This window comes from Trachurus trachurus (genome assembly GCF_905171665.1).
Source record: "Trachurus trachurus genome assembly, chromosome: 2".
NCBI lineage: Eukaryota > Metazoa > Chordata > Actinopteri > Carangiformes > Carangidae > Trachurus > Trachurus trachurus.
In genome coordinates, this window is record NC_139914.1 from 3,179,495 (window position 1) to 3,193,771 (window position 14,277).

At 43.3% G+C, this 14,277-nt stretch overlaps 1 protein-coding gene across 1 annotated transcript in view; it reads right to left on the minus strand.

Moving 5' to 3' along the window:
- The window catches only part of nid2a (nidogen 2a (osteonidogen)), a 46,209-nt gene that overhangs the window by 16,029 nt on the left and 15,903 nt on the right, over nucleotides 1-14,277 (minus strand). The window contains exons 10-22 of the mRNA XM_083990141.1: nucleotides 13,927-14,036; nucleotides 13,155-13,288; nucleotides 12,432-12,543; nucleotides 11,123-11,323; nucleotides 10,136-10,366; nucleotides 4,640-4,786; nucleotides 3,187-3,315; nucleotides 1,524-1,649; nucleotides 1,142-1,384; nucleotides 674-798; nucleotides 485-590; nucleotides 235-368; nucleotides 24-132 (exon numbers count right to left, since the gene is read on the minus strand). Coding sequence (XP_083846267.1) covers nucleotides 24-132; nucleotides 235-368; nucleotides 485-590; nucleotides 674-798; nucleotides 1,142-1,384; nucleotides 1,524-1,649; nucleotides 3,187-3,315; nucleotides 4,640-4,786; nucleotides 10,136-10,366; nucleotides 11,123-11,323; nucleotides 12,432-12,543; nucleotides 13,155-13,288; nucleotides 13,927-14,036 — 1,907 coding nt within the window. The remainder of the gene's footprint in view (nucleotides 1-23; nucleotides 133-234; nucleotides 369-484; nucleotides 591-673; nucleotides 799-1,141; nucleotides 1,385-1,523; nucleotides 1,650-3,186; nucleotides 3,316-4,639; nucleotides 4,787-10,135; nucleotides 10,367-11,122; nucleotides 11,324-12,431; nucleotides 12,544-13,154; nucleotides 13,289-13,926; nucleotides 14,037-14,277) is intronic.

The following is a 14,277-nucleotide window of genomic DNA, read 5'->3' on the forward strand; positions in this document are numbered from 1 at the left end:
TTAATTCAAGAACCACTTATTACCTGGTCTGTCACAGTCTACAGGTGCTGCTCCAGGTGGAGTCCTGGTCCCTGGTCTCTCCTGTCCTGTCCTACTGTCCACACACCAACAATGTCCAATGGAGCCGTGGCACTGGAGAGAGAGCAGCAATCAAAATAAATAAATAAATAAATACATTTTCAGTTTAAATATCAAGTTTACAGTCATGAAAAAATCCAAAATACAAGCACTGACCTGCTGAGGTGTGTACTGTCCATTTTCATCACACTGAGGGACAAAGACTCCTATTATAGGATGTCCCTCTGGACTAGTGGTCTGGACGCTGTCTCTGTGGTGCTCACAGTGAGTTTTAGGACGCTCCGGTTCATCTGAGGACGAAGAATAACAAGTGATGACGATGATGATTATATGTGATCAGGCTTGTATGTTATTCTCTGTTGAGGCTAAAAAAAACTAATGTTAAAGCAGTGAAACACATGTTTACCTGGTTGACTGCAGTCTCTGGGTGCTTCACCAGCCGATGTTCTTGTCCCACGTCTCTCCTCTCCGTTACTGTCCACACACCAACAATGTCCGGTGGAGCTGTGACACTGAGATTAATAATGGCAGGAATTTAACATTGTTTTATTTCACTTGAGCTTCAGGTTGAGTAAAATCCTGAGTGGTCACTGACCTGCTGAGGTGCGTACTGTCCGTTTTCGTCACACTGAGGGACAAAGGCTCCGAATAAAGGATATCCCTCTGGACTGGTGGTCTGGACGCTGTCTCTGCGGTGCTCACAGTGAGTTTTAGGACGCTCTGGTTCAGAAAAAGCAGGAAAAGATCAGAATAAAATGACATTATTACTCATATACTGTGACAGTCAGACCAGTTCTAGATAGATAGATAGATAGATAGATAGATAGATAGATAGATAGATAGATAGATAGATAGATAGATAGATAGATAGATAGATAGATAGATAGATAGATAGATAGATAGATAGATAGATAGATAGATAGATAGATAGATAGAGTGACACTACAGTGACAATAAATAGCCCTGCATGGTAATAAAAACGCAGGATTGCAGTGGAAAGTGCAAGTGCATACATGTGTGGGACATCATTTGGTCATCGTTTTGGTGAAGAAGCATTTCTTACCCGGTCTGTCGCAGTCTGTGGGTGCGGTCCCAGGTGGAGTTCTGGTTCCTGGTCTCTCCTGTCCACTAGTGTCCACACACCAACAGTGTCCAGTGGAGCCGTGGCACTGCAGCGGCCGGTATCGTCCGTCTGAGTCGCACTGAGGGATGAAGGCTCCGATACTGGGCCGGCCGCTCGCCTCCGCACCGCTCTGCAGACTGTCTCTGTGCTGCTCACACTGGCTCTTTGGACGAACTGTCTGTGCTGTACACACAATAATTCACTACATGTCATCATCGTTTTTGTTCAGAAGTGGCACAATCATATTTAATGTAAAGTGAAAACAATCAAATCTGCAACTTTTGTCAGCATGCATCATCGCTACAGTGGCAATTTTACCGACCTTCCTGCTGGGAACAGAAGAAACCGTCGCCATAAAAGCCGTACTGGCACTGACATTCGAAAGATCCCAGTGTATTTACACATCTGGCGTTGATGTGGCATGGAGAGGAGCTGCACTCGTCCATATCTAAGAAAGAGAGACGGAGACAGAGTAAAATGTTAGATGTTATTATGAAGTACATGTATATACTGATACTGATGGTGACTGCTGGCTGGAAATTATGCAGCTCTGTTGTATCTTATCAATATTTGGATGATTTCAAGGCCTTATGTAAAGTATTACATACTGCGTCCGTCACGGAGGGAGGTAGGGAGGGTTTAAAGGAAGTTCATCAGAAGTTCACACTGATGGGTGAAAGGAGGACACACACACACCTCGCTCCTCCACACATTCCAGGGCAACACACACACTGTGTCATTGCTCCATTTGTCTTACACTCCCTCCCCCCTTGTCCCGTCTAATCTCACCCTCTCTTGTTCTCACATTCGTCACCCATCCTCCCCTCTCTCTCGCTGAGTTTTCCTCGCTTTCACAGCTGTGCCGTGCGCCGCTCTGGAGGAAATGCTATTCCTTTGCTGTGCTCAGACAAATATGTGGGTCTCTTCCAATATTGTTCAGCTCCTTTTGGAACATGCAGAGCTACATGTGCATCCAAACTGCATCTTCGGGGACCAACAAGTGTAACTGACAACAGGTCAGGATGAGAACATGATGGGAGAAAATCGCTGGAACAAACTCTGTGTTTACACAACGTTGGTTTTAACTTACATGCAAGTACGTGCAAGTAGATCCAGCAGCCAAGCCTTTATTGTTGAGTGTTTTTTAGTGTGTATCTTTGTCGATGTTTCACGCAAATAACTTCACAGCTCAGAGACAAGCCACTTCAAAGGGCTTTGTCGCGTCATTTAAGGGATAGTTCACCCAAAATTCAAATTTCACTCATTATCTACTCACCCTCATCTCGACTAAGGGCTGGGAGAAGTTTCAGAGTCCTCTGTGCCTTCTCTGAGTTACAGCGGGGCTCCGTGCAGCACTGCATGTCCATATGACGGTTGTGAATGGAGCTCACTTTTCTTCGTCCAAAAAGACACACCAAAAAACATCCAAATACCGACAAATAAAAATGTCGGGGCTTCAATACAAGAGGGACATTACAGACGAGCAGTATGGAGGTATTTGGATGTTTTTTGGTGTGTCTTTTTGGAAGAAGAAAAGTGAGCTCCGTTCACAACTAACAACACGTTCATAACTCAGAGAAGCCACGGAGGACTCTGAAACTTCTCCCAGCCCTTAGTCGACATGAGGGTGAGTAGATAATGAGTGAAATTTGAATTTTGGGTGGACTACTTCTTTAATTTCAGATGGTAATTAACAGTCCTTTGTCTATTTCAGCAGATACACACACAGTTGCCTCACTATGAATCATAAAAGAAGTGACATCAGGCCAGTGTATGACTGCTACTTGTGACTTTGTGTATTGTCAGCAATATTTTGGGATGTTTGACCATAAAAGTTTCTAAAAGTAGAGCCGAGCACCATTGTGTCACCTCGCATGCAGCTGCAGTTTTCAGACTAGACGGGTGATTCATACGGGTAAGAAGCATCCTTCCACATCCTCAGACGATGTAATTTCTCTGGCGATCCCCTGACACACACAACTTACCGACACATGTGCGCCCGTCGTGGCCAAACTCGTAGCCGCTCTGACACTGGCAGCGGTGGCTTCCAGGCAGGTTCACACACTGAGAGTGAGCGCCGCATGACGACAGAGCCTCTGCACACTCATCGATGTCTGCGGTGAGGGAGAAAAAGAGACAAAAGCCCTTTAGCTTGTGACCGAGGAGGAATCCTTTATCTGACAACTCATTACTGTTGCATGTGGGGCATGAGGATAAAAGCTGTTATTAAGGGTCATTAGTGGTATATATATTGTGCGCCTGCTTGTTTGTGTTACTGTAACATGTACACCCCACACCTGGATTCTCCTCTGCATTCTTAAACACCTTGTGCAACACTATGCAGGGCTACATGAGCAAGAGAGAGAGACACTGAGGCCCAGCCATGGGAACGAAGGCTGGGCCTGGGGCTTTCCTAGTGCTGTCAGCAGGAGAGAAAGACCTGCTGCTGGGCTAATGACAGGCCATGCTCCAGCTGAAAACCCTACAAGTGCCTGTTAACTAGCACATTAACCTGGAGGAGGAGGATGGGATGCAGAGAAAAGAAGAGAAGAAAAGGAGGTAAAGGTGGGAGTACAGATGATGCCTTCCATCCAGCCTGTACTTGACCCTTTTACATGTAATGGAGCCATGTTGACGAAACACAGACACACTCCCTTGAACCGGCTTTAACTCCGTCTGCATGTGTTTGTGTGTCTTGTCTAAGTGTGTGAGGGAGTAATTAGACTGAGCCAAGTGGAGCAAAGCACCATAAAACACTCTGCAGCGTTCTGTACATACACCGTTAAAGGGATAGTTCACCCAAAATTGAAATTTCACTCATTACCTACTCACCCTCATGTGGACTAAGGGCTGTGAGAAGTTTCAGAGTCCTCCGTGGCTTCTCTGAGTTACAGGGGGTCTCGGCGTAGCAGTGCATGTCCATATATAATTGTCCCGAAAAAAATTAAATAAGTCTATTTTTCAAGCTTGTTTGTAGCGGAAGCTTCTCTTCCCGGTTCGTCAAATTTGGACGAACCGGGAAGAGGAGCTTCGAGAAGCTTCGGCTACAAAACAAGCTTGAAATATAGACTTATTTAATTTTTTTCGGGACAATTTCGCATTTCAGGGCTTCAATACAAGACGGACATTACAGACGAGCAGCATGGAGCTATTTGGATGTTTTTTGGTGTGTCTTTTTGTTACGAAGACAGTTGGTATCAATTTGCAACCGTTATATGGACATGCACTGCTACGCCGAGACCCCCTGTAACTCAGAGAAGCCACGGAGGACTCTGAAACTTCTCCCAGCCCTTAGTCCACATGAGGGTGAGTAGATGAGTGAAATTTTTCAATTTTGGGTGAACTATCCCTTTAAGACCTGGCGCTGTACTGTATACCCAGACAGTACTACGCTGTGTGTGCTCATGCCCATATAAAGCGACAGAAGACGACCCGTACCGTAACAGTTGCGTCCGTCCCCTCTGTAACCAGTCGCACACTGGCACTGGAAGTCCTGGCCCTCCAGCGGGATGCACTGGGCTGTGGTGTCGCAGTCGTGGTTCCCAGCGTAGCACGGGTTGACCAGCTCCGGCCCTGTGGGCTCCACTACAGACGGGAGGAGGAGAGACAGAGGAAATAGCTTGAGCCGTGCACATTGATGCTTTGCTTTCGTAAAAGCTTCAAAACAAAATTCTAAAAAGATGCTGCATCCAAAATTTAAAAAATAATAAAATTAATACACAGATGTGAGGAGGATTTGGCTGCACAAACAAAGTTAAGTCTTGCACAACCAGAGACACGTGACAATGAAAACCTATTGCACCACCACTGCGCACTGTGCACACTCCAAATGTCCTGAATTGAGATGAATTGCGATGAGGATTATTCAGCAGTAAAAGTCCAATGATTAGAGCGATGATTACAGGACGGCCTAACCAAACACACATGTAAAAAATCACTCCAGACAAAGTCCCATAGGACGGTTTCCTCTTCGGAAGTGCCTCCCTTCATGTTCTCAATATTCACCATATGGACGGGGTTAGACACACATACACACGAGAAGACACAGAGACGCACAGACACACACACACACACGGGACGAAGGAGCAGATGGGTGTTCAGTCTTTCCCTCAGACCGCAACAACAACCCGCAGACTAATTTCTGTAGAATCAGGAAGAAAAACAAAAGGAGATCTTCATAAGAGACTATAAAAGACTTTCAAATATGATTTAAATCCGGTAATGCAGAGTCAAACACAGTGACAGTGTTAGTACTGTCTGTAGCAACTGAATCTGATCCAGCGCACCAATGAAATACTGTTAATGTTGTTTTCCAGTATTGTTCTAAAAGGCAATTTATCTGATCATTCAGTTTAACACAGGATTTGGTTTCTCATGGCTTCAATAAAACTCCAGTCTAATGCAAACCACCAGATTCACAACATGTATAATATCTGTGCTTAATTATGTTTGACTGTTCAACACACACTTACACCTAGACAGAATCAAGTACACGCACGCACACACACACACACACACACACACACACACACACACAGCTTGCTTCCATCTCCCGAGGCCACAGACCAATTTTGGTTCATTATCAGAGAGCAAGAGAGAGAGAGAGAGAGAGAGAGAGAGAGACTCTTCAAAGTCCTGAATGCGGCCGGGAAGACGGAGCGATGAGAGGGTGAGATACACATGGATGGGAGAGAGGACTGAGGCGTAATTAGAGAGCGAGCGAGGGAGAGAGAGGGGTGGAGAACACACACACACACATGCACACACACACATATACTGTATATACACCCTGCACATGCACTACACACCATCAAAGCAAAGACTTGTAGTTTCCCACCTGTTACTCTTTTTTTCTTTTTGCAAAACTCCTCCACACACTCACACACACACATGCAAACACACTGGTTGTACAGTACGAGGGCGTAGATACGACTGTCTGCAACAACACGGCCAAGGTGCTCCGTCCGTGTGTCCAGCAGCCATGGTACAAGGTTAAATTATCTATCAACACTGACTTTTACTGAGGAGCCCGAAATGAGCTGAAATTGAAGAGAGTGTTTGAGGTGCTGAAAGCTGCAGCATGGTCGAGGGCGTTCGGCCTGAAGACAGACAGAGGGCCCAGTCTGAGTAACAGAAGAACTTAGACCTGTTTTATAATGAAACAAGACTTGGAAAGCTGCGTTTACATAGTATGGGACCTTTAAAAGATGAGAGCATACATTATGTCCTGCCTGAGCCTGGAGAAAATCCGTTACTCAATCCATAACTCATACAAAAAGTTTTTGAATGTGTCGGGACCTTTCCTCGAACACTTTAAAAGTCTTAATACACAATAGGGTATCGTTCTTGCAATCTGCTCTCACGTGTCATATAAATCTCACTCACCTCGACAAATGATTACAGGAATAATTCTTTACTCCTAGTCTATCCCTGCTTTCAGTTACTCCCTCTTCTCCATTTCAGTGTAAACATTACCTATTACTTCCAGCAAAGTTGTGTTAATCGGCTCCAGTGTGCTTGTGTTCTGATCTAATCAAATGTATATGTGTTTATATGTGCATATAATTATGTATGTATATTTATATATATATATATAATTTTTTTTTTCCTTTGTGCATTCATATATACAAGATTGTGACAATATATGTATGGTCTCAGTATATGGGAAATAAGGGCTTGACTGGGTGGAAGAGGTTCGAGTTCATATTGTGCTTCCACTGTAAATATTTTATACAAATGAACAGATGTATTGTGTTTGAAAGGAAAAAAAACAATAAAAAGATGTGAAAGAAAAAAAAGATGAGAGCCTTTAATAAACAGCGAAGACATGAAGAAAGATGCTTCTGAGTTGCACTATGGGAGTTGTAGGATCCAATGAGAAACCTCTGCGAAGCTAAACAGAAACAGTTTTCCTTTTTAAAAGCCTTTGAGACAGGATTTTATGCCTGGAAGGTTACTAGTGTCTTTTTGTGTTTGTTTTTTGTTTAGGCTGACTTGAGCCCTCTCATTTATTTGAATGGAGCCAGTCCGTTGACACAGTGAGGGCGACACAGGTCAGCGTGGCTAAACAACACAGGGTCTTCCAGCTAAAAAAAATTGATGTGAACTGGGCTCAACTTGTGCCGCAACACACTGTCATCCAGCAAACCACCGCATTGGCCAATAAGATACATGATTGTGCACATTCTTAGTAGATAACTGTAACGTGAATGTTGTGAAAACCGGTTTAACAATCAGTCTGAGCAGCGTCTCACTGATACAGAGGCGTGACAGCTGCTCGTGAGGCTTAAGGTTGTCCAGATATTCATTCTTACATAACGTGTGGTGGTCACACAGTGCAGTGCAGAGAAAGGCGGTTACAACATCTGCTTCAATATTGGATTATGTGCTCTAATAATGCACAAGCAAACTCTTTAACAGTGGAACGAAACGACTTTCTGTTCTCTGGGAGTTTGTAAAGTCTGAAGATGAAACTTTAATCGCGTCCATGTGGACACAAGGTGACGGCAGCAGATAAGCGCACAATGCATACATGCTCTCTCTCTCTCTCTGTCTCTCTGTGTCTTTTTATCTCTCTCTACCTCCCCCTCTCTATCAGGTCAATGTCTTAACTTCTTCTGGTTTCTCATGACATCAATGGGCAGCTATTCTACCCTGCATGCCCCCCTCCCCTCTAGAAAATCTGTCATTGGCTGGGATATTATTTCCCAGAAAGTGAAAGACCCCTGAACACACACACACACACACACACACACACACACACACACACACACACACACACACACACACACACACACACACACACACACACACACACACACACACACACACACACACACACACACACACACACACTCTATCTCTCATGCACACACCACTTAACCCATGTTTACAAAACCCCTGATCCCCAAAAGCTCTTCCAGCTGTGCACTGGGGTGTACCAGTGTGTGTGCATGTGTGAGATGTGTCATCATAACCTTTTTAATCAACGTGTTGACGTTTAAATGACAGAAACTTGATCCCGATTCAAAACCTGGGGAAAAAACAAAAAAAAAACACTCCCTCACTCCCTCACTCTGTCTGTCCTATACGCTTTCCTGTCCTCTCCATCTTCTGGGGTCTCCTGTCTCTCTCTCTCTCCGTCTCTGTCTGCTTTTCATCAGACAGAGTGGATACCGAAAGCATGACCTGTGTGTGTTGACAGAGAAAGAACACGACATACGCGTGCTGTATTTCCATTTCCATGCACATTTCCATATTTGAAAAGTCTTTGCTGAGGATACGAAGGAGGGCGATGCAAAAGAAGCAAGAGACAAGAGGAGAGAGGGAAGTGAGAGAAACTTAAACCCAGTTATAATCAATTAGTATAATGATTAGGACTCAAGAAATGCTTCAATCTGTAGCTGAAGGTTTTCATTTAGATACCCAACAACCAATAGAAAAGGGTCGGCTGTCAGCTGCGCGAGTGCACCTGGCCAGTCCATCCACAATGCATTTAAGATCTTTCATCTCTCGCTTCATTAGTCAACCTCCCTCCCCTCCCTACTCTTGCATCACATGGTTCTTTTTGTCTGGTTGGACTTTTCTTTCACAAAAACCCTTTCAAACATCCACTCACTCTGAAACTACAAAAAAATGTGTGAAAATCCATCCTGCATATTTTCAAATCATCGTGTCGTCGCACAGGATCAACTCACTAAAGCAGCACAAACATGATGACTGGTGAGATTTGAGGAAACCAAAACCACTTGTGGGGTTGAATTGCACCATTTTGTGGCTTTTGGTTTTGGTTCTCTGGCACCACGACGTACCTTCAGACACCAAACCCAACAATGGGTCGGAGAGGGTTTTGTGTGTATATTGTATTCATTTTTCCTCATATTGTTGGCCTCCTTTCAGAATAAACCGCCTGACCAGCTCACTCTACAGGACTGTGTCAACATCTGTTCATATACAAGTTATAAATGTAAATCATCTGTATGAACAAACCAAAGCGGTGACGTAAATTGTGGTGTAATGATCCTTAAACGGTGTTAAGTGTCCGCGTGAACAGCACAGCTAATACAGTTACATGTTAACGTTGTTTTCCATGGTTTTTCAATATATAATTATGCCCTCAGCTTGCAGTGTGTGTGTGTGTGTGTGCTCTGTGCTTTGGCTTGGCTGAGGTTTCTGTGGCAGCGCTGCAACAATTACCAGGAGGTCTGGTTACTAGTCGGGGATGTGGAGGAGAAAACCTCGGCTGCGTTCAGCCACTCAACACTGACACTGACGGTCTGGAACGAATTTACTCCCAAAACGAGCCGAGGTCAAAGACGAGACAACAGCTGGTCAGTGTCATCCAGCTGATGAGCATCACTCCCAGGCTCGTGATTAAACTAATATCAGTTTAATCATTTGTGTAATATGGATTAAGATACTTTTCATCGTTAAAGGGATAGTTCAACATTTTGGCAAATTGGCCCATTGCCATAATCCCTATAGTTTTGGGAGTAGGTTTCTATGAGATAATAACAGAACGTTACCAGACAGAGTTGTTTTAGAGGTAAATGCAGAGACTGCTTGATGAAAAACTGTCCCTGAAGGCAACGTGCATCAGCGGCTTTGCATGAATTTCCCTCTAAAACAACTCTGTCTGGTAACGTTGTGTTATTATCTCATAGCGTGGTGAATGTGCAGGTCACAACTTGTCCACCAGAGCGTTGTGGAGTTGTTGGATTGTGTATTTGATGAGTTTGATGAGGGAAAGCAAGAAATCCCATGAGCCTCCGTAGCGTAGCTCTGAGCAGTTCGCGGCTCTGCTCCGCCGTTCTAAAAACAGCTTGCACCGACAATTAAAGGTAACGAACCTACTGCTAAAACTATAGGGATTATGGCAATGGGCCAATTTGCCAAGATGTTGAACTATCCCTTTAAGACTGTGGCGTGACTCACCTCCCACCGGGCTGATCTTGTTGGTGATGGCGTATCTCAGGATGCGCTCCTCCTTGACGTACATCACGAACGCCCTCTCCACAGTTATCTGCAGTGTCTCCGGGGCGACGGCGCTGTTGTCGTGCCGACAGTCCCGGTAGGTGATGTTCTGCTTCAGCTGGAAGGAGAAGGACTCAGAGCCGCGGTCCGCCGAAACGACCGAGTACTCCCTCACGGAGGTGGAGGTGGCCACTGTGGAGAGAGAGGGACGATGTTGTTTAGCGAAAAGGCGCTTGGTCGATTGTCGATCACGGTATTACGATTATCACGATTATTTATTCATTAATTCATTTCACAACATATGAATGTGTAAAATCGAATACAGTCCAAATATAATTACATTACAAATTTTTACACTAAATATTTTAAGTATCTACTATTCATATATAACCAATTATTAATCCTCCATGGGTCAATTGTTTGTTTGTTTGTTTTTTATCCCAAATGAGATGCTAACATTTAAATTCCTACCAATTGTATAAAGAAAAAAAGGAAAAAATCCAGAGTGCTCAGAAGGTTCAAAACATATGACGAAGGTGCTCTTTGGTGGGAACAAAGAAAATCCAAGGCACTCTTCTTCAATCAATATAAAAAGCCTTTATTTATACAATGGCTATATCGAATAAAAACATTTGAGTGGGTTACAGCCCACGCGTTTCGATATAGCCATTGTATAAATAAAGGCTTTTTATATTGAGTCATTGAGTGCCCTGGATTTTCTTTTTTTCCTACCAATTGTATGTTACGTTAGGTAAATGGACCAGTATTTCTTACATTTACCTTAACTTTTGTGCACATCTGCCTCTGTGTTTCCAACATAATCTTTTTCTTTGGAAAGTGACGGTATTTATTTAAGAATCTTTACGATTAATTAATTGTGTCGTTTAATACCGCGATTAATTGTGAAAACAAGTAATCGTGACATCCCTACACGATAACACCACTTACCGGAGGGGTAGTATTGGTAGGTCTCCTTAAAGGGATCCATGGTGACCTCGGCTCCGGGGGGGAGGAAGGGCACGTTGCCATTGACGACGGTATCCACAGTGAGGTGGTTGTGGTCGTCAAGGCCGCGGCCCGTCTGAGTGATCGACAGACGCTGGTTGCCCGGGTAAAAGACGACCTCCGCGTGCCGGGTGAACTCGGCACCTGGGGAAAACAGTCGAACCAATCAATCAATCAATCAATCAATCAATCAATCAATCAATCAATCAATCAATCAATCAATCAATCAATCAATTTGAATTACTGCCACAAATAAACAATTAAACATTTTTAACATTAACCACTCTCCATTATGTACATTTTGCAATGAAGAAGTGTAGGATACATTTATTACATATTACATTTATTCTTTTACTGTACACATGTAGTCAGATTTTGGTTAGACATTCAAAAGTGGCTAAGACCCAAAAATATTCACTTTGAATTTACACCACTAAATATTTTGTTGGGAGTACTGGAGGTAAACTGCCCACAGATTGTAAACACGATCATCCTTTTGGGGGAAAAAAAATATATTTAAGACCCAAACAAAAACACTTTCGAACTTTAGAAATAAAGTGCGACGCCAATTTCTTTTGGAAAAAATGATCGCAATAAATCAAGATAAGGTAGAAATGCATAACAAAAAATGGGAAAAACTTACTTTTGAGTGAATGTATACTAAGTAGTCACTGTTAATTGAATTATAGTAGTTTCACATCCTTTTTTTGTTGTAGTTGTTTGTTCTTGTGCATGTTTTTTGCTTTTCTGTCCTGTTTTGTTGTGTTGTTAGGTTTGCTCTGTCGTTTGTCTGTTTTTTGGTCAGTGTATTGTCGGTTTATACATTGTATATGCCTGTTCCCATAAAAATAAAAAAAATCAATCAATCAATCAATCAATCAATCAATCAATCAATCAATCAATCAATCAATCAATCAATCAATCAATCAATCAATCAATCAATCAATCAATCAAAAGTGTATTCATAGATCAGCTGTTGCATATCGTAAAAAGTGGAGTGTCTGCAAGAGCACGCACGCACACAAAGACACAAAGACACAAACACACACACAGCTGTTTGCTATTAGAGAGGGGAGGTGGAAGACTGATCACATCACATCCCTGGAGACGATACAGCTGGCTGGGAGTCTGAACACACACACACACACACACACACAGACAAGATGTCCTTGCTGTGGAGGAGTTCCCCGTCCCTTCCCATCTCTCTACAGATGTGCTCCTGAGTCCAGATGTACAAGGCAACACAGTTTACCCGTGATTTTAAATCCTCCCTTGCTGTTGGGCAGCTCCAGAGCGAACAACCATCCGAACAGCTCTCCGATCGGAGCGACTGGCATCAGAGCCCAGCCCACCGGCTCCGGTACCTTTTTAAGAAAGACAAAATGACGACAGTTCATGTATTACAGTTTTTCTCAATTGCTAAGACACATTTCTTGAAAGCTGCTCTCCTTTTCTTTAAACTGTGAACACAAACCCCTATTTTCAAGCTACATTCACAAAACCTCAGACTCTTCTTGCAAAACCAAACTTTCACCTCAAAACAGTTCAATCTGTGCCCAAAACTGAACTATGTTGTCAAATCAAAATTAAAAACACTACTGAGCAGTCACTAAACACTACATAGAAAAATAGAAAACACAATGCTCAGCACATGAAGCTGGAGAAATAAATGTTTATTGTTCACTGTAGGCTAAATGCATGTTGCAAAACAAAAAACCTGTGCATTTAGTACTTCTCTCCTTCCCTTTCTTTCACCCTCCTCCCTCCCTCCCCACATCCATTTCCTTCTTCTTTTTTCTTCCCAGTTCATCCCTCTCTCCCTCCCTCATTCTCTCTTCCTTCACCCTGTCGTCTCTCATAAAACCTGTGCATTTAGCACTTGTACATAGTACATACATAGTACATACAAGTACCATAAACAGTAGTTGTATGTAGTATAGTGTGTGTGCGACGTCTAGATAAAACCGGCTCCTACCTCGCTGATGGCGGTGTACGCTCTCCCGTCTCCCACCACGATGTACGCGTGAAGATCGATGCTGTCAAAGTGGACGGGGGTCGAACCCACGGTCACGGTGCCGCTCACCTTCCCGCTGACGCGCTGCGGAGCGCCTGGAGGAGCAGCAGCACGGGCGTTAAACCAAAACACTCAAACACGCCGAATTTACAGTTGGGATGTCACGATTATAGATTTTCTTATCACGGTATTATGATTATCACAATTATTTTTGCATTACAGTAATTATTTCACCGGCTTATTACAGTAATTACACTTTTAATGTGTAAAATCAAATATAGTCAAAATATAATTACATTACTAGTTATTTACACAAAATATATTAAGTATCTATTAAAATATGACCAATTATTAATCCCCCAGGGGAAGTGTTTGAAATATTCAACCCTCCTGTTGTCCTCCTGGGTCAAGGAAGGAAGGAAGGAAGGACGAAGGGAAGGAAGGAAGGAAGGAAAGAAAGAAAGAAGGAAGGAAGGAAGGATGAAGGGAAGGAAGGAAGGAAGGAAGGAAGGAAGGAAGGAAGGAAGGAAGGAAGGAAGGAAGGAAGGAAGGAAGGAAGGAAGGAAGGAAGGATGGAGGAAGGGAACAGATTGGGTCAATTTGACCCAGAAGGACAGTTCAGACTTAATGTTTTTTTGGAAAGTGACGGTATTTAGGAATCTTTAATACCGCGATTAATTGTGAAAACAAGTAATTGTGACAAAAATAAATCAGATTAGTAACGTTGTCTCACCATCAGGTAGACAGTGGCGTCCGTTTCCATAGAAGCCGGACTGACAGTGACAGCAGAAGCCGGTGGCGTAGTCGGAGCAGAATGCATTCTGGGAGCACTGCTGCTGGAATCTGGAGGAGAAAAACAAACTCACATTCACGGCTGCAGATGACATTGTGTTTCCATAGCTCCATCAAAGCTGCTGTCTGGTTCGTGGTGGTGGAGAATGAAAATTATTTACCACCCTGCTGTCATGGCTGCCATGTTTTTTTGACGTGCGCTCATTTTGTTACTGTACATTTCAGTGGTTTTCCTTCTTTAAACAGTGCTCCACCAGTTTATTATTCACAATAGCATTTTTTAAGAATAGAG